Raw genomic sequence first — 23289 nt, 5'->3', positions numbered from 1 at the left:
GAGTTTATTTTTAAGTAATATCCACATCCACTATGGGGCTTGAACACACAACCCCAGGTCCAAGAGTTCCATGCTCCACTGACCTAGGCAGTCAAGCGCCCCTCAATTTTAGTCTATATTCTGTGATGACTAAGAATGTTGAGTGATTTATTGGCTGTTTGGATATTCTGTTTTATGAAGTACTTATTGAAATAGCTCATTTTTAACTTGTTTGTAAGTGATTTTTAATATAAAAAACATGAATTTTAAGTGTATGTAGGATACATATGTTTCAAGTGAAAAAATATATACACTTGTGTAATCCTATCCATTTTATTGGATTATTTTAATTTTATTTTATTTGTAAGAGTTTTTTGTCCTCCACTTGCTAATTTGAAGTATCAACTTTATATGTGCTAAATTCCTACAAGGAATTATCACAATTCCTACAAATCAGATATGCTTGATTTGGTTTCTGGACTTTCACCCTATTTTATTTACATTTCTTTTCTTTTTGAAAATATTAAGTTATATAGGGTTAACGTGAGACATTAAATTAGAAGTGGAGAAAAAAATTAGAAGTAGAAACTGTTGCATTGGTCACTCAATACTGTTTTGTGAGTTTTTTTTTACTTTTTTTTTTTTTTTTTTTTTTTTTTAGTGTTTACTTACCTATGTTGAGAGAGAATGTGTGCACAAGCAGGGCAGGGGCAGAGACAGAGAAAGAATCCCAAGTAGGCTCCACACTGTCAGTGCAGAGCCTAAAGTAGGGCTTGATCTCACAAACTGTGAGATCATGACCTAAGCCGAAATCAAGAGTTGGACACTCAACCAATTGAGCAATTTTTAAAAAATTGTTAATTCTGTACATTGATATTATATTAGATGACTTTTTCTCCTCTTATCAGATTTTGCCAACCACCAGTTTGCTCTTTCTATGAATTTGACCTCATATACTTCATATGAATGGAATCATACGGTATTTGGTTTTTGTTTTTGTGTGTGACTGGCTTATTGTACTTAGTATAATGTCTTCAAGGTTCATCAGGTTGTAGCTTGTTTTAGGATTTCTCCCTTTTAAAGGCTGAATAATACTCCATTGTATAATATTTAATATATATATGTTTGTCCACTCATCTCTTTTTTTTTCAGTTTGTCATAACCTATTTACCTAACTTTATTTTTTTATTATTTTTTTAAATATGAAATTTATTGTCAAATTGGTTTCCATACAACACCCAGTGCTCATCCTAACAAGTGCCCTCCTCAGTGCCCATCACCCACTTTCCCTTCCCTCCCACCCCCATTAACCCTCAGTTTATTATCAGTATTTAAGAGTCTCTTATGGTTTGCCTCCTTCCCTCTCTGTAACTCCCCACCCCCCCTTTCCTCCGCCCTGGTTTTCTGTTGAGTTTCTCAGGATCCACATAAGAGTGAAAACATATGGTATCTGTCTTTCTCTGTATTACCTATTTCACTTAGCATAACACTCTCCGGTTCCATCCACGTTGCTGCAAAAGGCCAGATTTCACTCTCATTGCCAAGTAGCATTCCATTGTGTATATAAACCACAACTTCTTTATCCATCCATCAGTTGATGGATATTTAGGCTCTTTCCATAATTTGGCTATTGTTGAAAGTGCTGCTATAAACATTGGGGTACAAGTGCCCCTATGCCTCAGCACTCCTGTATCCCTTGGGTAAATTCCTAGCAGTGCTATTGCTGGATTATAGGGTAGATCTATTTTTAACTTTTTGAGGAACCTCCACACTGTTTTCCAGAACGGCTGCACCAGTACGCATTCCCACCAACAGTGCAAGAGGGTTCCCGTTTCTCCACATCCTCTCCAGCATCTATAGTCTCCTGATTTGTTCATTTGAGCTACTCTGACTGGTGTGAGGTGATATCTGAGTGTGGTTTTGATTTGTATTTGCCTGATGAGGAGTGATGTTGAGCATCTTTTCATGTGTCTGTTAGCCATCTGGACGTCTTCTTTGGAAAAGTGTCTATTCATGTTTTCTGCCCATTTCTTCACTGGATTATTTGTTTTTCGGGTCCACACATCTCTTGATAGACATTTGGGTCGCTTCTGCCTTTTGGCTTTGTGAATAGTGCTGCTATGAACATGAGTGTACAAATAATGGTTTACATTTTGCTTTTGATTCTATTGGATATATACTTAAAAATAGATTTTCTGTATTGTGTGGTAATTCTATTTTTAATTTTTTGAGGACCCTCTGTATAGTGTTCCATAATGGATGTACTATTTTCATAATCACCAATAGTGCCCATGAGTTCCAGTTTTTCTGTATCCTTGCCAATGCTTGTTATTTTTTGTTTTATTGATTGTAATCATCTTGATGGCTATCAAGTGATAATCTCATTGTATTTTGATTTGCATTTACCTTATGATTAGTTATGTAGAGGATCTTTTCATATCCTGTTAGCCATTTTTGTGTCTTCTTTGGAAAAATGTCTATTCAAGTCCTTTGCCATTTAAAATCAGATTAAAGTAAAACCTTGGATTGTAATTTGTTCTGTGAGTGTTCCGCAAGACAAACATTTCTAATAAATTTTAACTTGATAAATGAGCAGTGTCTTGCAATATGAGTTGTACATGACGCTCAACGTCACATGATCACAGCTGAGCCAGTGGTTCTTGAAATTTGCTTTGATATCTGAGTGCTTTGGATTACAAGCATATTTCCAGAACAAATTATGCTTGCAAACCATGGCTTACTGTATTTATTTTGTTGTTGAGTTGTAGAACTTAAAAATAATTATTCTGGGGGCGCCTGGGTGGCTCAGTCGGTTAAGCAGCCGACTTCGGCTGAGGTCATGATCTCACGGTCCGGGAGTTCGAGCCCCGCGTCGGGCTCTGTGCTGACAGCTCAGAGCCTGAAGCCTGTTTCAGATTCTGTGTCTCCCTCTCTCTAACCCTCCCCCGTTCATGCTCTGTCTCTCTCTGTCTCAAAAATAAATAAACGTTAAAAAAAAAAATTAAATAAAAAAAATAATTATTCTGGATATTAACTCCTTATTAGATACATTATTTGTATATATTTTTTTATTTGTTGCCTTTTTACCCTGATTATGTCTGTGATGCACAAAGTTTTAATGTGGCCCAATTTCTGTATTTTGCTTTTGTTACCTGTATTTTTCTGCATCAAATCCAAAAAACATTGCCATATCCAGTGTCATGAAGATTCTATTTTTTTCTGTTAAGAGTTATATAATTTTAGGTCCACATTTAGGTCTTTGATCCATTTTGTGTTAATTTTTGTATATGATAGAGAGTAAAGACTTTATTCTTTTGCATTTGTATATATGATTTAAGAAAAAAAATTTTTTAAATTTTTTTAAATGTTTTTATTTATTTTTGAGACGGAGAGAGACAGAGCATGAGCAGGGGAGGGGCAGAAAGAGAGGGAGACACAGAATCTGAAGCAGGCTCCAGGCTCTGAGCTGTCAGCACAGAGCCCGACGCAGGGCTTGAACTCACAGACCGCGAGATCATGACCTGAGCTGAAGTCAGACGCTTAACCGACTGAGCCACCCAGGCACCCCCAAGAAAAATTTTTTTTAATGTTTATTTTTGAAAGAGAGAGAGAGTCAGAGCACGAGTAGGGGAGGGACAGAGAGAGAGGGAGACACGGAATCTGATGCAGGCTCCAGGTTCCGAGCTGTCAGTGCAGAGCCTAATGCGTGGCTTGAAGTCATGAGCCATGAGACCTTAACCTGAACCAGAGTCAGACACTTAACCGACTGAGCCACCCAGGTGCCCCATGGATACATGGTCTTTTAAACACCATTAATTCTTTTGCATTTGGGTATATGGTTTTTTAAACACCATTTGTTGAAAAGACTGTCCTTTCCCCATTGAATGGCCTTGGCAGTCTTGTTAAAAATTATTTAGCCTGGGGCTCCTGGGTGGCTCAGTTGGTTAAGCATCCAACTCTTGATTTCACCTCAGGTCATGATCTCATGGTCGTGAGATGAGCCCCCTCATTGGGCTCCACACTGAGCATGGACCTGCTTAAGATTTTCTCTCTCTTTCTCTGTTGGCCCCTACCCTAAGCACACTGCCTCTCTCTCTCAAAATAACTAAATAAATATTAACAAAATATTATTTAACCACATATATGAGGGTTTATTTCTGGACTGTATTCTGTTCCATTCGTCTATATGTATGTCTTTATGCCAGTATCATATATATATTTTTTATTACTGTAGCTTTGTATTGTTTTGAAGTCTGGAAGTATGAGACTTACAACTCTGTTCCTTTTTTAAAGGTTTGTTTTGATTGTTCAGGGTTCTTTGAAATTTCACATGAATGTTACGGTGAATTTTATTATGTCTACAAAAAAAGTCTTTGAGATTTTCATAGGAATTGCATTAAATCTGTAGATTGCTTTGCATAGAATTGGCCTCTTAATATCAATTTAGTCTTCCAGTTCATGAATATAGGATATCTTTCCATTTGTTTGTGTCTTCTTTAATTTTTTTGTTTTTTTTACCAATGTTCTATGGTTTTCAGATTATATATCATTCACCCTTTTGGTTAAGTTAATTTTTCAGTGTATGTTTCCTTGCTATCTAGAAGAGTGCTTTGATGAAACTTTTGTAAGCTGAAATTTTATAAAGTGACAAAGCAATTAACATTAATTTATATGGAAAAATATTTGAATGTTCTTAGACCGAAAAAAATAACTCTCTCAGTCTTTCATGATGCCTTTGGACATATCTTGCCAACAGATGCACAAAATAAATTGAGATAAAGGACAGATGCTCATAGACACAGTGTAGAACTATGGTGGTTTGATGCTGAGATACTGAGTTGTAATTCCCAGGGAAGGAGCTTGGCAGTGCCACTATTGTTGCCCCGGGTGTGTGCTGCCTGTATTTGCAAAGTATATGCTGAATGTTATTTTTACTTTCCCCTTTTTTTGTAAAAGTGAAAATCTTCTTCAGATTTCTTTCAGTTAGCAAAAACAGGTAGTAATGTAGGTCTTTGTAAGATCAAAGTAGCATAATGTTAGCTTTCTAAAAGTGGGGGATACCTTTATATTTTTCTTTTTGATATTATTGTAAGTGAAATTGTGTTTTTAATTTTCTTACAGATTTTTCATTATTAGTATTTAGAAATATAATTGATTTTTGCATATTGATTTTGAATCTGCAACTATGCTGAATTTATTTATTAGTTCTAACCATTTGTGTGTGTGTGTGTTTGTGTGTGTGTGTGTACTATAAAGGTTTTCTGAACAAAAGGTCATGTCTGCAAACACATAATTTTACTCTTTCCTTTCAAATTTGGACTCATTTATTTTTATTTTTCTTGCCTTATTGCTTTGGCTCAGACTTCCAGTACTTTTTTGAATAGAATTGGTAAAAGTGAGCATCCTTATCTTGTTCCTAATGTTAGAGGAAAAACTTCCAACCTTTCACCATTGAATATGATGTTAGCTGTGGTGTTTTCATATATGGTCTTTATTATGTTGAGGTAGTTTTCTTGTATTCTTAGTTTGTTGAATGTTCCTAGCATGAAAGGGTGCTGAATTTTGCCCAGTTATTTTTCTGTATCAATTGAGATGATCATGTGTTTTTTTTTCCTGTCATTCTGTTAATGTGGTGTATTACCTTGATTGATTTTTTTTTTAAGCTTAATTAGTCTTTACTGTTTTATTTTTTGACAGTTAGAAAAAGTCCTACAGCAAGGTGACATTGGAGAGTGTGCAGAACCATATATGATTTTTAAAGAAGCAGATGCCACAAAGGTAGAGTATCATGCCTCTCATTTTTCCCACCTGTATAGTCATATAGTCCCTCCCAATGCTCCCCCAGTCCCTGAACCCAACACTAAATAACCTCTCATTTCCCAAGTTATTATTTGGGAGAATTATGAAGCATATTAAAGAATTTAACTACTAATTCATTATTTTCTATTGGACTACCTGCTTTCTTACTTTCTTCTTTTTTTGTCACTTAGCTTTTTTCATATGCTGTGTTATTCTTTAAAATCTCCCTTACCCCCAAACTAAGTGACTCCTGACTTTTTTTTTCCTTGGAGAGAACTAAGTTAATTTCATTTCATTCCTAAGTATTAAAATTTTTAAAAATAGTGATTTTTCATAAAATAGTGATATTGGTAATAAAAGGTTTTTTTTTTTTTTTTTTTTTTTTTTTCCAACGTTTATTTATTTTTGGGACAGAGAGAGACAGAGCATGAACGGGGGAGGGGCAGAGAGAGAGGGAGACACAGAACCGGAAACAGGCTCCAGGCTCTGAGCCATCAGCCCAGAGCCCGACGCGGGGCTCGAACTCACGGACCGCGAGATCGTGACCTGGCTGAAGTCGGCCGCTTAACCGACTGCGCCACCCAGGCGCCCCATAAAAGGTTTTTTAAAGTTCATTTATTTTGAGAGAGAGAGAGAGAGAAAGCACTTGCACATGAGCGTGGGAGGGGCAGAGAGAGAGAGGGAGAGAGAGAATCCCAAGCAGGTTCTGAGCTGTCAGCCTGGAACCTGATGCAGGGCTTGATCCTATGAACTGTAAGATCATGACCTGAGCTGAAATCATGAGTCAGAAGCTTACCCGAATGAGCTGCCCAGGTGCCCCATATAGTATAATTTTTTATAGTAAGATAGCAGTACTCTGGGGCTCTGTCTAGCTGCTGATAATTAAGGAATGCCACTGATAATTAAGGAATATGGTAAAAACAAAATACTATCTCCCTTTTGCCATCAGATGACTAATTTTTAGAATTTGGGTACACATATAAAGCAAAAGCAATTGATATAAAGTTGGTACCAAATTTCAGATACCCTGAGTTAGCTACAAGAATAACATGATTGAATACATGATTTAATAGTTGAAACATCCAGGAGTATGCTTGAGGAATACTCGATAAGTTACCAAAATCTAGAATATGTTTTGCTTTCTATTTTTGTGAAATTTGGAACAGTAACTGAGCCTTTTCTGCTAATATAGGTAGAACTGAGTACATGATACTCTTCTCTGATCCCTGGCTTGCTGGTTGAAATTAGGGTTCAAGTATTCTATAACCTTTCCCCGGGTTGTCATTTTTTAAATTTGCTGTTGTGTGGAGCTCATAATTACAATAGCAGCTTATTACATGCCTACATAAGCTGATAGAATCAAGTATACTTGATATCTAGGCTTTTAAAGCAATCACCTATTTTGGAGGTATAATATATATAGCAATAAACAGCGCTAACATTTAGTTATCCGTCCATCTTATCCCAGGCCTGACTCTCAAGGTAGGGCTCTATTGTTAGTGTATATATACCTTGACAACATCCTGTATGGAAAGAGTATGTAAGATATTTGGTGTAGATTTTTACTTTTGGACCATTAGTTGGCTATTGCCCGTTACCTTAGTGTTTGTTTCAGGGATAGCCTAAAAGTTGGGCCAGCTTCAGGATGTCTTCCAGATAGGCACATACTGTTTGGACCATCAGTCTGTTTCTAGGGTTTAGTCTTTTTGCAGTATTTTTTTTTTTGTTTGTTTGCTTCTTTTATTACAGTTCTGGTCTTATATGTTATTAGCCTGTTGGTACCCCCAATCCCACTTTACCTCACTCCTTCTCTTGCCATAAGTTAAGGATTATTTCAAAATGGCTCAACTGCTCCCATCTTTTTCAGAGTAGTACAATTTAGTAAGTTTAACCTAGAATATTTTGTAGTTAGCAGTTGCTGACTTGAACATGGTTATGTTTCTTTTCATAAAATAGTACTTGTAATACATACACGTTTGACACTTGCTCTACATTCTTTCCTACCAAAATGAGATAATCACAAAAATAAATTTGAAAGACTTACTCTACACACACATTTATAGAATGGATTAAAATTATTCAGCGGTTAAGATAATACAGTGTTGGGGCGCCTGGGTGGCGCAGTCCGTTAAGCGTCCGACTTCAGCCAGGTCACGATCTCGCGGTCCGTGAGTTCGAGCCCCGCGTCGGGCTCTGGGCTGATGGCTCAGAGCCTGGAGCCTGTTTCCGATTCTGTGTCTCCCTCTCTCTCTGCCCCTCCCCCGTTCATGCTCTGTCTCTCTCTGTCCCCAAAATAAATAAACGTTGAAAAAAAAAAAAAAAAAAAAAAGATAATACAGTGTTAATTGATCTCTGAAAGGTATAGATTATTCTTCCATCTTTGTTGAGAATTGAGAATTCCTAAGCTGTCTTTTTATATACAATGGAGTAGTCTTTGATTCATTTCTTTCGAGCATAATCATATAATGTATAAAGTTTTGTTTTGCAGAATAAGGAAAAATTGGAGAAGCTGAAAAGTCAAGCTGATCAGTTTTGTCAAAGACTTGGGAAATATCGCATGCCTTTTGCTTGGACTGCAATCCATTTAATGAATATTGTTAGCAGTGCGGGGAGTTTGGAAAGAGATTCTACAGAGGTGGAAATAAGCACTGGAGGTAAGAGTGTTTTATATAAAATATTTCTAAATGTTTAATTTTTCTTTTTTTTATATAGGCTTGTTTTGTTTATATATATATATTTTTATTTTATTTTATTTTATTTTATTTTATTTTATTTTATTTTATTTTTTTTCAATATATGAAATTTATTGTCAAATTGGTTTCCATACAACACCCGGTGCTCATCCCAAAAGGTGCCCTCCTCAATACCCATCACCCACCCTCTCCAGGCTTGTTTTATTTATAGACTTTACAGTGTTGTGAGGCATAAAAGAGTTTTCTTTTTTTTCCTTTTTTCCCCCACAGCTTTATTGATATGCAATTCCTATACTATACAGTTCACCCATTTAAAGTGTATAATTTATTGTTTTTTTGATATATTCACAAGGTTCTGCAACCATCACCACAGTCTTAATTTTGGAACACTTTTGTATTCATTAGTAACCCTCCATTCTCCTCCAATCCACAAACCCAATCCTAAACAACCTCTGATCTCCTTATAAGGTCTATATGGATTTGCCTATGCTGGACATTTCATATCAATAGAATTATACAATATACAGTCTTTTGTGACAAGCTTCTTTCCCTTAGTATAATGTTTTATTTTTTTATTATTATTTTTTAATGTTTTATTTATTTTTGAGAGAGAGAGAGAGACAGAGTGCGAGTGGGGGAGGGGCAGAGAGAGGGAGACACAGAATCTAAAGCATACTCTAGGCTCTGAGCCATCAACACAGAACCCGACACGGGGCTCAAACCCATGAACCAGGAGATCATGACCTGAGCCGAAGTTGGACACTTAACTAAGCGCCCCAGGCGCCCCTCACTTAGCATAACGTTTTAAAAGTTCATCCATGTCGTAGCATGTATCACTATTTAATTTCTTTTTATTGCCAAATAATAGTCCATTGTGTGGATATACCACATTTTATTTATCCATTCATCAGTTGATGGACCTTTGAGTCGTTTAAACTTTTTGTTTAGTATGAATAATGCTGCAGTTAATGTTCAGGAACAAGCTTTTGTATGGGCATGTTTTCATTTTTTTGGACATATACTAGAAATTGTTGGATCTTAGTGACAATTCTATATTTCACGTTTTGAAGAACTATCAGGTTGTTTTCCAGTGTTGCTGCACCATTTAAAATTCTTCTAGTAGTGTGTGAAGGTTCCAATTTCTCCATATCTTTGCGAACACTTTTATTATTTGGCCCTTTGATTACAGCCATCCTAGTGTAGGCAAAGAGGTTTGTCATTGTGGTTTAGGATTTGCTTTTCCTTGATATTTAATGATCTTGAGTATAATTTTATGTGCACTGGTTATGTGTATACTTTCTTTGAAGAAATATGTAGTCATGTCTTTTGCTCATTTTTTTAATGTCTTTGTTTTTGTTTTATCTAGTGGATGCTCATTTTTTATGTGGCTTTTTAATATTCTTTTTTTTGAAGTTTATTAAAAAAATTTTTTTTAACATTCATTTATTTTTGAGAGAGAGAGAGGCAAAGTGTGAGCAGGGGAGAGGCAGAGAGAGAAGGAGACACAGAATTTGAAGCAGGCTTCAGGCTCTGAGCTGTCAGCATAGAGCCTGATGTGGGGCTCACACTCACAAACCATGAGATCATGACCTGACTGAGCCACCCAAACACCCCTAAGTTTATTTATTTTGAGAGAGAGAGAGAGAGAGAGAGTGAGCGCACGCATGCGCAAGCTGGGGAAGAGCAGAGAGAGAATCCCAAGCAGTCTCTATGCTGTCATTACAGAGTCCCATGAGGGGCTTGAACTCATGCACTGTGAGATCATGCCCTGAGCCAAAATCAGGAGTCAGATGCATAAGTGACTGAGCCACTCAGGTGCCCCGCTTTTTTATATTCTTGTCTTTGAATTTAAGAGTTCTTTATGTATTCTGGATACAAATCTTTTATCTTTTTTTCTTATTATTTTTTTCTTATTATTTTTAATTTACATTAAAAATGTAAATTAAGTTAGTTAACATATAGTGCAATAATGATTTCAAGAATAGAATTTAGTGATTTATCACTTACATATAACACCCAGTGCTCATCTCAGCAAGTGTTCTCCTTAATGCCCCTTGCCCAACAAATCTTTTATCTAATAAAGGATTTGCAAATATTTTCTCCCAGTCTGTGGGGTTTTTTTTTCCTCTTTTAATGCTGGTGTTTGTAGCATAGAAATTAAAAAAAAATTTTTTTTTCACGTTTGTTTATTTTTGAGAGATAGATAGAGACAGAGCATGAACAGGGGAGAGGCAGAGAGAGAAGGAGACACAGAATCCAAAGCAGCCTCCAGTTGCTGAGCCGTCAGCACAGGGCCCGATGCAGGGCTCAAATCCATGGGACCGTGAGATCATGACCTGAGCTGAAGTCAGACACTCAACTGACTGAGCCACCCTGGTGCCCCTGTAGCATAGAAATTTTAAATTCATTTTCTCTGTTCTTTTGTTGCTTGTGCTTTTGGAGTCCTATCTAAGAAAGCATTACCTAACTCAAGATCAGAAAGATCTGTTTGTATGTTTTTGTCTAAGAGTTCTATAGGTATAGCTCTTACATTTAGGTATAATCCATTTTGGGTTACTTTTTTTTTACATGGTGAGAGGTAGGGGTCCAATATTATTCTTTTAATGTAGCTATTGAGTTGTCCCAACACCTATTTGCTAGGAAGACTATTCTTTCTCCAGCAAATGGTCTTGTGATTCTTGTTGGAAATTAGTTCACGGGACATCTGGGTGGCTCAGTTGGTTAAGCATTTGACTTTGGCTCAGGTCATGGACTCACTGTTTGTGAGTTCAAGCCTCGTGTAGGGCTCTGTGCTGACAGCTGAGATCCGGTAGCCTGCTTCAGATTCTATGTCTCCCTCTCTCTCTGCCCGTCCCCAGTTGGCGCTCTGTCTCTCTTTTAAAAATAAATAAATATTTAAAAAAAAAAAAAAAAGAAAGAAAGAAAATTGGTTTATGATAAATGTATGGGTTTAATTCTGGACTCAATTCTATTCCATTGATTTATATGCTAAGCCCATGGTAGTACTATTCTGTGTTCATTTTTTTGGCTTTGCAGTAAGTTTTGAAATTGGGAAGAGTGGTCCTCCAACTCTACAACTTTATTATCTTATTTACAGATTTGTGTGTGTGTGTGCCTATTTTGGGCCCTTGTAGTTTTATTTTTGAGAGAGACAGAGACAGAGCGCAAGCAGGGGAGGGGCAGAGAGAGAGGGAGACACAGAATCCAAAGCAGGCTCCAGGCTCTGAGCTGTCAGCACAGAGCCCAGTGTGGGCCTCAACCCATGAATCTTGAGATCTGCTTAACCGACTGAGCCACCCAGGCGCCCTTGGGCCCTTGTAGTTTAATATGTAGTTTATTTTATTTACTTTTTTTTTTAAATTTTTTTTTTCAACGTTTATTTATTTTTGGGACAGAGAGAGACAGAGCATGAACGGGGGAGGGGCAGAGAGAGAGGGAGACACAGAATCGGAAACAGGCTCCAAGCTCTGAGCCATCAGCCCGGAGCCTGACGCGGGGCTCGAACTCACGGACCGCGAGATCGTGACCTGGCTGAAGTCGGACGCTTAACCGACTGCGCCACCCAGGCGCCCCTAATATGTAGTTTAGAATCAGCTGTAAATTTCTGCACAAAGGTAGCTGGAATTTTGATAGACATTACATTAAATCTATAAATCATTTTGGGGAGTGTTGCCCTCTTAACAATATTAAATCTCCCAATCCATGGAATGTTTTTCTATATATTGAGATCTTAACATTTTTTTCAATGTTTTATAGTTTTCAGTGTACAAATCTTTGCCTTTCTCCTGTTAAATGCATACCCAATTGTTTTATTGTTCTTATGATATTTTTAATGGAATTGTTTTCTTAATTTCAGTTTTAGAATGTTCATTTCTTGTGTATATAATATTGACTTGAATATTGATTATGTGCTTTGAAACCATTTGAACATGTTTATTAATTGCAGGGTTTTTTTTTTTCCTCTTTTGGATTCTTTAACATTTTCTATATACGAGATATTGCCCTCTGCAAATAATAAAAGGTTTACTGTTTCTTTTTCAATCTGGATGACTTCTTTTTCTTTTCTAACAATCTTAACTAGAACCTTCTATACTATATTAAATAGAAGTGGCAGGAGTGTTCCTGCCCTTGAGGGTCAATGCATTCAGTTCCTGACCTTGGGGGGGAGATGCATTCAGTCCTTTATCATCAAGTATGATGTCTACTGTAGGTTTTTCATAAATGTAGTTTAGTAGATTGATGAAATTCCCATCCATTCCTAACTCTTTGAGTATTTTTATCATCAAAAGATGTTGGATTTTGTCAAATGCATTTTTTGCTTTTGAATTGACTTGTATGGTTTTTGTCCTGTATTCTTTTAGTAGGGTGTATTGCATTAATAGACTGGCTTTTAGAGGTTAAACTAATCTTACATTTCTTGGAGAATTACCACTTGGTCATGGCATATAATTTTTTTGTTGATGTTAGAATATGTTTCCCAATATTTTGTTTAGTATTTTTCTTCTGTATTCATAAGGGATATTGGTCTGTAGTTTTTCTTTCTTGTGAAATAAATCTCTGTCTGGTTTTGGTATCAGAGTAACACTGGCCTCAGAATGAGTTGTGAATTATTCCTTTTTTTATAAATTTTATTTTGGAGGAGTTTGTGAAGGATTGGTATTTGTTTTTTTTTTTTTAAATCGGAAGAATTCACTAGCGAAGCCATCTTGGCTTGGTCTTTTTGTGATAAGTTTTTTCATTACTAATTAGATCTTTCTGCTTGTTTTAGATCTTTTTGTATTTTCTGTTTCATCTTAAATCAGTGTCAGTACTGTGTTTCTAGAAATTTGTTCATTTTATATAAACTTGTATAAAATTTGTATAATTTTTGACCTATAGTGATTCAAAATATTGTAATATAATTCCTTTTCTAAGAGCTGTAGTGACGTCTACTCATTCATTCCTGATGTAAGTAATTTGAGATGTTGTATTTTTTAACCGCCCACTTAGCAAAGTTTTTAAAATTTACTTTTTGAAGAACCAGTTTTTGGCTTCATTCTTATGTTTGTAGTTTCTATTTCTTTTATTGTCATCCAGCTGTTGTCTTTGAGTCATTTCTCGTGCTTGCTTAGGGTTTAGTTTTCTCTTTTTCTACTTTCTAAAAATGAAAGGTTAAGTTACTTATTTGAGAGCTTTTCTTTTTTATTTATAGTCATTTATGGCTATAAATTTTCCTCTGAGTGCGGGTTTAATGATATGCCATATGTTTTGGGATATTGTGTTTTCATTTTCATGTATCTTAAGTATTTTCTAATTTTCTTTGTTATTTCCCTTAACCCACTGGTTTTTCGAGAATCGAGAGTATGTTTAACTTCCACATGTTTATGAATTTCCCATATACTTTTCTGTTACTGATTTATAATTTAATTTCACTGTTCTTGGGAAACATTTTATATGATTTCAGTCCTTTTGAATTTATTTTATTTTGTTTTATAGCTTAATCTATGTTGGAGAATGCCCTGTGTGTGCTAGAGAAGAACACACATTCTACTTTTGCTTAGTGACATGTATTAGTTTGTTTATGGTTTTAAGTCTTCAGTTTCCTTGTTGATCTGTAGCATAGTTGTTCAATTGTTGTTGTTGTTTTCCAGTTGGTTTTGAATAATAAGGGTATCTTGCAAGGACTTTGAATGAATGTTATCTTAAAATTCTGTTTCAAATTCAAGTGCTAAGACTGAGGGACCATTAGATGGTAACTAAAATTTTCATTGTGTGAATATTTCCTATTAAATGCATAGTTTCTCTGTAGCTGCATGTTATAGCTCATCTTTGGTCATATGCATAGTCTTTGTGTGGTAGAAACTTATTTTCCACTGGAGAAGTTTTAAAAGAGAACCAGGAGATTTAGGTATGGTGCTTCCTTACCGATCTCTCCAGAAATGAAATTCTTTACTACAATCAGTGTGTTGGGTAGATAATTTTCAACTTGAATGAATTTTTTTCCTGTGTTTGGAAAGCTGATTTTAAAACAATTTAAATATTATGAAAATGAATACCAAACTTTTCTTTTCCCTTGGTAGAACGAAAAGGGTCTTGGTCAGAGAGGAGGAATTCTAGCATTGTTGGCAGACGATCACTCGAAAGGACAACAAGTGGAGATGATGCTTGTAACTTGACCAGCTTTCGACCTGCTACTCTCACAGTGACGAATTTTTTTAAGCAGGTATTGTTCTGTCATGTAGGAATTCTATGGGGATATTTGTACATAATATTATTTTGGTTTCAGAAAAATTATAATTGTATATTTGCATGTAGTACATGTACATGTAATAATTGTGATTTCTAGAAATTAAAAAAACTTTTAAGAGTAAAAAGTATAAGAATAAAATAATATTGTATCTGCTATTGTATAATTATATTTAAATGTTAGCACTAAAATGCATCAACATCAATCCTCCACATTTATATCCTATTTCTTAAATGTAATGTTTTAACTTTTAAACATTTATGGTTTATGAATTTTCTTAGTCATTGAGTGGTTGTATCTCTCTTCCCTACCCAAGTTTTATTTTGGTTGAAGCTACCACATCTATAGTATATGGAATAGGACTTTCAGGCCTTACTAGTATATTTTTCTGCTAAAATGTGGTCAACATTATTTGTTTAGGTGAGTTTATAGGTCCAAGAAGTTCTTGATAAAAGACACTTTATTCTTTGCAAATATATTCTCTGTGCTTCAAATTATGAATCAAACCAGTAATTTTCAAATGCTGATCATGATCCGTTAACAGTAATGGAAATTTAATAGGTAATACCCAGCTTGAAAACAAATGAACAAACTCAGGAGAATAGAAAAATATTAGTGCATTGCACATAGTGCAGTTAAATATTGCTTCAGTGAGCTTTTTTCCTCTTGCTTTTTGTATGAGTGCATACATGTATGCATGTACATACTGGATTTTGATATAAAATGGATTGGTACCATGTCTATATTTTGGAACAGATGACTGGGAAATGCTAAGTATTCTTTTAGGATTCCTTCATTTGAGGTCTTATTCTTAATAAGAGGAGGAAATCCTGGCCTATAATATCTAATAACTTGAAAGAGGACAAGGATTTAGGAAACGATGTGCCATGGATTGAAAGACAGCAATCTGCTTGAAGCTCCTTTCACAGTTTGATATCAATAGCATTTATAGACAGCTGCTCGGTGAGATTCATATGGAGAGTAAAGCAAGTGAGAAGTGTCTGAAGTGGTGAGGGTCTTTTTATTATGGACAGTAGTATGAGGAAGAGTCTAGAAAAGGTCACAGTGTTAGCTGGATGAAGTGATAGGCCAAATAAAGCTATGGACAGTAGATTTACCTGATACAATGACACAGCCTTGCAGCTATGACATTTTTTTCTCTTTCTATTTCCTTAACTGCTGCATCACTTCTGCACTATTTCTACAGCTCTTTTTCCATTTCTTCAGCCTACTTTATTATTGAACTGGTATTGTAACCTTAAATCAACAAGTCATTCATCTACCCACCTACCTATTGATCCAACAAATAGTTTTTGAATGTTCAACATGTACTGAATATTAATCCACTTACCTACGTATTGATTTAGCAAATATATTTTGAGCATTCACCATGTAGTGGACACTGTGTTGGAGACTGGTAACTAGAAACTAGCACAAAATGATCGTGAAAACTTAAAATGAATGATTGTTGGAAATATCAGCAATGGAGAGCATTTATATTTGACTTTGTATGGTCTATTTGTTAAAAATTATTAGCATCTATAATTCTTATAATTATTTTTAAATAGCTAGGATACTGTGCATTAGGCAAATGGAAATTAAGGAAAAAGCAGACATTGCAATTTTAGTAAAGTAGAATTCATGGTACGAATTTCTCCTAAATGAGATACAGAAGGCAGTTCTTTTAAATTGATGAGAGATTACTATCTGAGATTGGGATATAGTAATTAGGAGTGCTTCTGTACAGATTTGAAGTTGTTAAGCAAAATTATTAAAAATACATAGAGATATAAAAACAGAATTAAGCCCACACATTAGTTTCAGGAACATGTTTTATTTGTTGATGAGTATATATAAGTTGGAGTACATAGTGGCAAAATACGCTGTGTGGAAGTGGAGGGTGTCAGCTAGGCTCATTCACATTTGGAAATTGAGACTGACTTCTGGTAGGAAGACTGAAATGACTCAGACGTCTTCCATGTGTCTCAACTTCTCTTCTCATCCTGTAGCAGGCTGGCTTGGTCATGTTCTCATAGCAGTGGCAGAATTTCAAGAGGGGGCAGGCTCACTTGTACAGATGTTTTTCAGATCTCTGTATCACATTTGCTTATTGGCCCAAAGAAAGTCACATGGCCCACCCAAGAGGAGGGAATTATGCCTCACCCCAACAAATGTCATGGAAACAGGGAGTAAAGATTGGAGGCCAATAATATAATCAATTTAACAGGTTAAGTAGACAGAAATAATTAAGTAGAGATAATCTGTACTATCAATAAGGACCACTTAAAAAGTTATGTTAATACTGTATTCAAAAAGAGAGTATACTGTTTTAGCAACTGATGGAACATTTACAACAATTAGGCCACAGAAAAAATCCTCTTAAAATGAAATTCTCTAATCATAACTCAATAAAACTAAAAGCTATTTATAAAAGTACTAACAAAAATCTTGAACCACTTAGAAATTTAAAAAAAAAAAAAAAAATCACCTTCCTAGGGGCTCCTGGGTGGCCTAGTTGATTGAGTGCCTGACTTTGGTTCATGTCATGATCTTGCAGTTCATGAGTTTGAGCTTCGCATTGGGCTTGTTGTTGTCAGCTCCAGAGCCTGCTTTAGATCATCTGTCCCCCTCTCTCTGCCCCTCCCCTGCTTGTGCTCTCTCAAAAGGAAATATTAAAAAAAAAAAATCACTTTTCTAAATAGTGGGATAAAAGAAGATCAGTTCTGTACCATGTTTAGAATATAATAGTGAACAAATGGAATATGTCTCAAGGTGAGGTCACAGTAATAAAGTAATGTTAAATATGTTCATTACCACATAAGTATATGAACTCTGCACTAAAAACAAAAAGATATCAAGTGCAGGAGGTTTGGATTAATAAAATCTAAAGACCTACTCTTGGATAAAAGAATGAAATAAATTCTTACCTATTTTAATTGCAAGAAAAAATATATGAAATAGAAAATTTTGTATTAATTAGGTACGGTTTGGTTATATGTTGGTTTGCTTGTCTCTTTTCCCATTGATTGAGGTTGTTTCATAGTTTTCATTCTGGTCTTAATATCAGAATAATTATTCTTCTCTTTAAGAGTAGTTTATGTAGGGGCGCCTGGGTGGCGCAGTCGGTTAAGCGTCCGACTTCAGCCAGGTCACGATCTCGCGGTCCGTGAGTTCGAGCCCCGCATCGGGCTCTGGGCTGATGGCTCAGAGCCTGGAGCCTGTTTCCGATTCTGTGTCTCCCTCTCTCTCTCTGCCCCTCCCCCGTTCATGCTCTGTCTCTCTCTGTCCCAAAAATAAATAAACGTTGAAAAAAAAAAAAAATTAAAAAAAAAAAAAAGAGTAGTTTATGTAAACAAATGAATAAACAAACAAAAAGCAGAATTACACGTATAAATACAGAGAACAAACTGGTAGTTGCCAGAAGGGTGTGAGGTGGAGGGATGGGCAAAATGGGTGAAAGGGAGAGGGAGATGCAGGCTTCCAGTTGTGGAATGAATGAAATCATGGGAATAAAAGACTCAGCATAAGGAATATGGTCAGTGATACTGTAATGATATTGTATGGTGACAGATGGTAGGTACACTTGTGGTGAGCACAGCATAATGTATAAACTCGTTGAATCACTATGTTGTACACATGAAAGTAAAGTAACATTGTGTGTTAACTATACTCAAATGAAAAATAAAATTTTTTAAGTACTTGCAGTCAGAAAAAAAAGTATCTTTTTGTTACTTTTTTCTTTTTCCAATTTAGTGAATGCTGTATATTTTGCATTTGAGAAATGTAGTATAAAATTGAAAAGACAGAAATTCAAGTGCAATGACTTTTTAAGACTGTCATTTATGTATGTTTCTTTTCTGTCTATATATTTTGTTTAACTTTTTTTTTTAATATTTATTTTTGGTAGAGGAAGAGAGAGAGCAATCATGAGTGGGGGAGGGGCAGAGAGAGAGAGGGAGATGGAGAATCCGAAAGAGGCTCCAGGCTCTGAGCTGTCAGCACAGCCCGACATGGGGCTGAAACTCATGAACTGTGAGATTATGACCTGAGCTGAAATCGGATGCTTAACCGACTGAGCCACCCAGATGCCCCTTTTCTGTCTATATCCTTATTTTTCTTTTTTCCATTTCATCTCCCTCTAACTTCTATTGATTTTATTTATTTTAGAGTGTCTTCTAATACTTTATAGACATAAATAATGGGCTATAAGTAAATATTTAAATTTAAGGTACAGATAATAGTATCATAACTCAATAAAATTTGAAAGCATAAAAGGAAGGAAATCAGTATGGTATTTGTTTTTAATCATAATTATATTAATTTAATCTTTTCATTCTGACTAAATGGACAGAAGAGGGTAAGAATATTAACAGGCACTATACATTTTTTTTTTCAATCTACTCTATTTGTTTTCTCAAATGCTTTTTCCTCAGGAAGGAGACCGCTTAAGTGATGAAGATCTGTACAAATTTCTTGCTGATATGAGAAGGCCATCTTCTGTTTTACGGCGACTAAGACCTATTACAGGTATTTTAAAATTTTGAGTAGACATCATTACGACCCTTTCATCCCTAATATGTCATATTTTTAGTAATTATGTATTTCTTTTTTCACTTATCTGGTCCATGTGTCTTTCTTTGCCCGATGCCTGTCAGTCTTCTTCATTTCATTATTCTGCCTTTGTGGTCTTAACAGTTTATATGCAAGATTCAGTACTTTCGATAATTTGAGTACTGACTTGAGAATGATGAGTAATTTTGTGGCTTACAATTATTCTTTAGGTGAAAAAATGTACATAGGATGGTAAATATTCTGAAGCAGATTGATACTATGGTCAGAACAAACCATTACAGAGTAAAACTGTTTTGTTTGTTGTTTTAGAGTAAAGAAGTTTAAATTAAATCACTTAACCTTCAAAATGTTGGCATGATCCTATGCTAGATCCTTTTCTGTTTTGTTTTCTTTTGCTTCTTTTTTTTCCTTCTCACTCATTTATTCATTCAGTAGGCATTTATTATTTTACATGTACTGTGTCTGTATCAGTAATTAGTAAGTTTGAGACTTGGTAAAATGAAATAATTTAAGGTCTGAGATAACAGTAATTTTGATTTCTTTCCAGACTTCTTGCAAAAAGAGGACCTAAATCCTTCCAAGAACATTTTTAATATGAAGTTTTATTTGTTTATGTTGTTTTTATAATATATTTTTATACCCAGCTCAGCTGAAGATAGACATTTCTCCTGCACCTGAAAATCCCCACTATTGCCTAACTCCAGAGCTGCTTCAGGTGAAGCTTTACCCAGACAGTAGAGTTAGACCTACCAGAGAAATTTTGGAGTTTCCTGCCAGGGATGTCTATGTTCCAAACACTACTTACAGGTAACACATTTTAATTTTGGAGATTTCTTTTTTTTTTTTAAGATTAAAAAAAATGTTTATTTATTTATTTTGGGGGGAGAGAGAGAGCGAGTGCACGTGCGAGTGTGAAAAGGGGCACTACACCTGTAGTGTGGAGCCCGCTTGGGGCTCGATCTCAGGAACCATGAGATCATGACCTGAGCCGAAATCACAAGTTAGATGCTTAACTGACTGAGCTATCCAGGCACCCCTTAAGATTTTTTACTGTTATCATGACTTGGCATTTAAAGTAATCTCTACACCCAACACGGGGCTTGAATTTATAATCCCGAGATCAAGAGTTGCATGTTCTATTGACTGAGCTAGCCAGGCACCCCTGATTTTGGAGATTTCTGAAATCAGATACTGTACAGTCTATTTTTAAAGTAGAACTAGAATAAACTTTCCAAAAATCTTTGGTAGCTTTACTTATTTGATTTCTTATCACATAATTTATTAATAGCTGAAATGTATTAAGCTTATACTATGTGCCAGGTCACATGTTAGTTATTTTACATATGTTATCTTATTTAATCCTCACAGCCTGAGGTGTAGGTATTGCATTCATTTTAGTAATGAGTAAAGGGATGGAGAGGTTAAGTATACTTCACTGTGGTAGAGCTAGCATTGGAATTGTAAGCTGTTAGGTTAAAACATTAGAACTCCCAGTTACTATATTTCTGCAGATGTTCTTTTTTTCTTTTTTTTAATTTAATAAAGTTTTATTTTCTAAAATGTACAGTTGGTAGGATCTGTTCATGCATCTTCACCAGCAACTGGGGCATCTGCACCCTTGGTGTTTCTGGTATAAATTACTGGAGCTCTGTGCTTTGAAACCAGCTTAAAAAGTCCTTTACTAAGGAGCCCTGAAGGGCTGCCCTGGCAGTGTCCCAGAGACAGCAGCAGGAGTTACAAGCTGATAGTTGGGAACTTCCTTACAGAGTTTGTCATACGTCGCTTTGTCAACAAGACTAGGTTATTGAACTTGTCCTGAACTTTGCCTTCGGACCAGTTCTTCTTTTTGGCCTTGACCCCAGATTTGTTCCCTAAGTCCTTCTTTTTTGGCTGACTTTCCAGCATCTTTCTTCTTCTCATCCTTGGGTGGCATTGCAAAGCTCAGAGAGCAGCAGCCACCCCTGCAGTCTCACTAAGATGTCGGACAAAAAGCCCTCAACTGTTCTTATTGGCAGAATCTAGTATTACACAGGAATCAAATATATGTGCCTGCACTGTGGTTTAACCAATAATCAACAATGTTTACTGATGTACTGCTCAGAATACTTGACATGAGATTGTTGGGTAGGCTTTATAGGCTGACCACTCTATAACACTAAGAGTTCATGACTTGACATTGGGATATCCAACAGGGCAGCTCAGACATAGGATTCCAACCCAGACTTCCCCATCACAGCATATTTCACCACCTAGTTGCCCAGTTTCTGATGCCCAAAGTTTTGAAATCAAAATGATTTCTTTCTTTTTCTTTTTCTTTATTTATTTTGAGAGAGAGAGAGTGCAAACAGGGGATGGGCAGAAAGAGAGAGAGAATCCCAAGCAGGCTCTGTACTGCCAGTGCAGAGCTCGACATGGGGCTCAAACTCACGAACCGTGAGATGACCTGAGCCGAAATCAGAAGTCCGGTGCTTGACTGACTGAGCCACTTGGTCTTTGTCTTAGTCCTCACATTTACTCTTCAAACAAGTTTTATAAGCTCTGCTTTCAAAATGTATCCCAAATCTTACCTTCTCCACTTTTAAAACTCTAGGCAGGTCACCATCTAGATCAACATGGTCATATAGAAATATAATGGGAATTGCATTTGTAATTAAAAATTTTATAGTTCCCACATTAAAAAAAAACAAAAAGAAACAAGTGAAATTAATTTTAATCATGTTATTTAACCTAATATATCTAAAATATTATCATTTCAACATATAATAAATGTAAAAAGCTGTTGAGATATTTTACTTTTTTTCTTTCCTACAAAAAGTCTTCAAAATTGGGTGTGTATTTTATACTCTAAGCACATTCAGTTTCAGATAAGCCACATTTCGGATGCTCAGTTGCTTCATGGAGGCTAGAGGCTTAGCATATTGGGCAGCTGCTCATCTCAGATTTTTCTGTACCTTTCTTTTTTTTAATTAAAAAAATTTTTTTATTAATGTTTTATTTTATTTTTTGAGAGACAGAGAGACACAGAGCACAAGCAGGGGAGGGACAGAGAGGGAGACACAGAATCCAAAGCAGGCTCTAGGCTCTGAGCTGTCAGCACAGAGCCTGATGAGAGGTTCAAACCCAATGACCCAGGTGCCCCAGATTTTTCTGTACCTTTCTAATTTGATCATCTGCCTTCCACCCTGCCTAAATCAATTTTCAACGTTATAGCCAGAGATTTTTTTTTTTAAGATTTTATTTTTAAGTAATCGCTGTGCCCAACATGGGGCTTGACCTCATGACCCTGAGATCAAGAGTCACACACTTTATTGACTGAGCCAGCCAGGCGCCCCTAGCCAGAGAAATTTTAATTATTATCAATTAGATTACTCATTCCTCAATATAAAACCTTCCAGTGACTTCCATTACAAGCAGAAAAATGCTTTTTTTGTAATACTCTATAAGATTCTACATGTTCTATCCCCTGCCTGTCTCTAACTTCATATCCTACTCTGCTTTGCTCATGTCGCTTTAGCGTCAATGGTCTTTTTACTGTCCTTTAACAAACAAAATTCCAGTCTGCATAAGGCTTTTCCATTTGTTCTTCTCTTTGCTTAACATGTTTTACCTCAGATCTTCATGTGGTTTGATTCCTTATTCAGATGTATATGTGTTGAAAGGTCACTGTCTAGAGAGGCTCACTCTCTTCACCCTCAGTAAAAAGATCTACTGCTTTTCTCCTCTAGTTCGCCACCCTTTGTATTTGTCGTTTTCTGCCGTTACATTATATAGTTATGTGATTGGGTTTTTTTTTTCTTTTGTCTTTTTCTTTAGAATGTAATTACTGTTAAGAGGGACTTGTCTATTCCCTTTATCACTTTTTTTTTTTTAAGTAGGCTCCACACCCAAGGTGGGGCTTGAACTCAGGACCCTGAGATCAAGTCACATGCTCTACTGACTGAGCCAGCAAGGAGCTCCTTTCCTTTATCACTTTATCTCCAGCATCTAGAATAGTGTGCTAGCACACAGGAAGCACACAGT

General features: G+C 35.9%; 1 protein-coding gene and 1 pseudogene across 14 annotated transcripts in view; one reads left to right on the top strand and one right to left on the bottom strand.

Moving 5' to 3' along the window:
- The window catches only part of DOCK7 (dedicator of cytokinesis 7), a 228122-nt gene that overhangs the window by 57501 nt on the left and 147332 nt on the right, over positions 1-23289 (top strand). For all 14 annotated transcript variants that reach the window (XM_045477649.1, XM_045477651.1, XM_045477648.1 and 11 more), the window contains exons 10-14: positions 5677-5757; positions 8267-8432; positions 14531-14673; positions 19131-19224; positions 19914-20076. In XM_045477649.1, coding sequence (XP_045333605.1) covers positions 5677-5757; positions 8267-8432; positions 14531-14673; positions 19131-19224; positions 19914-20076 — 647 coding nt within the window. The remainder of the gene's footprint in view (positions 1-5676; positions 5758-8266; positions 8433-14530; positions 14674-19130; positions 19225-19913; positions 20077-23289) is intronic.
- LOC123598000 lies at positions 20804-21630 on the bottom strand (annotated as a pseudogene).

Source organism: Leopardus geoffroyi, chromosome C1, assembly GCF_018350155.1.
Source record: "Leopardus geoffroyi isolate Oge1 chromosome C1, O.geoffroyi_Oge1_pat1.0, whole genome shotgun sequence".
Taxonomy (NCBI): domain Eukaryota; kingdom Metazoa; phylum Chordata; class Mammalia; order Carnivora; family Felidae; genus Leopardus; species Leopardus geoffroyi.
This window is presented reverse-complemented; position numbering and strand designations above follow the sequence as displayed.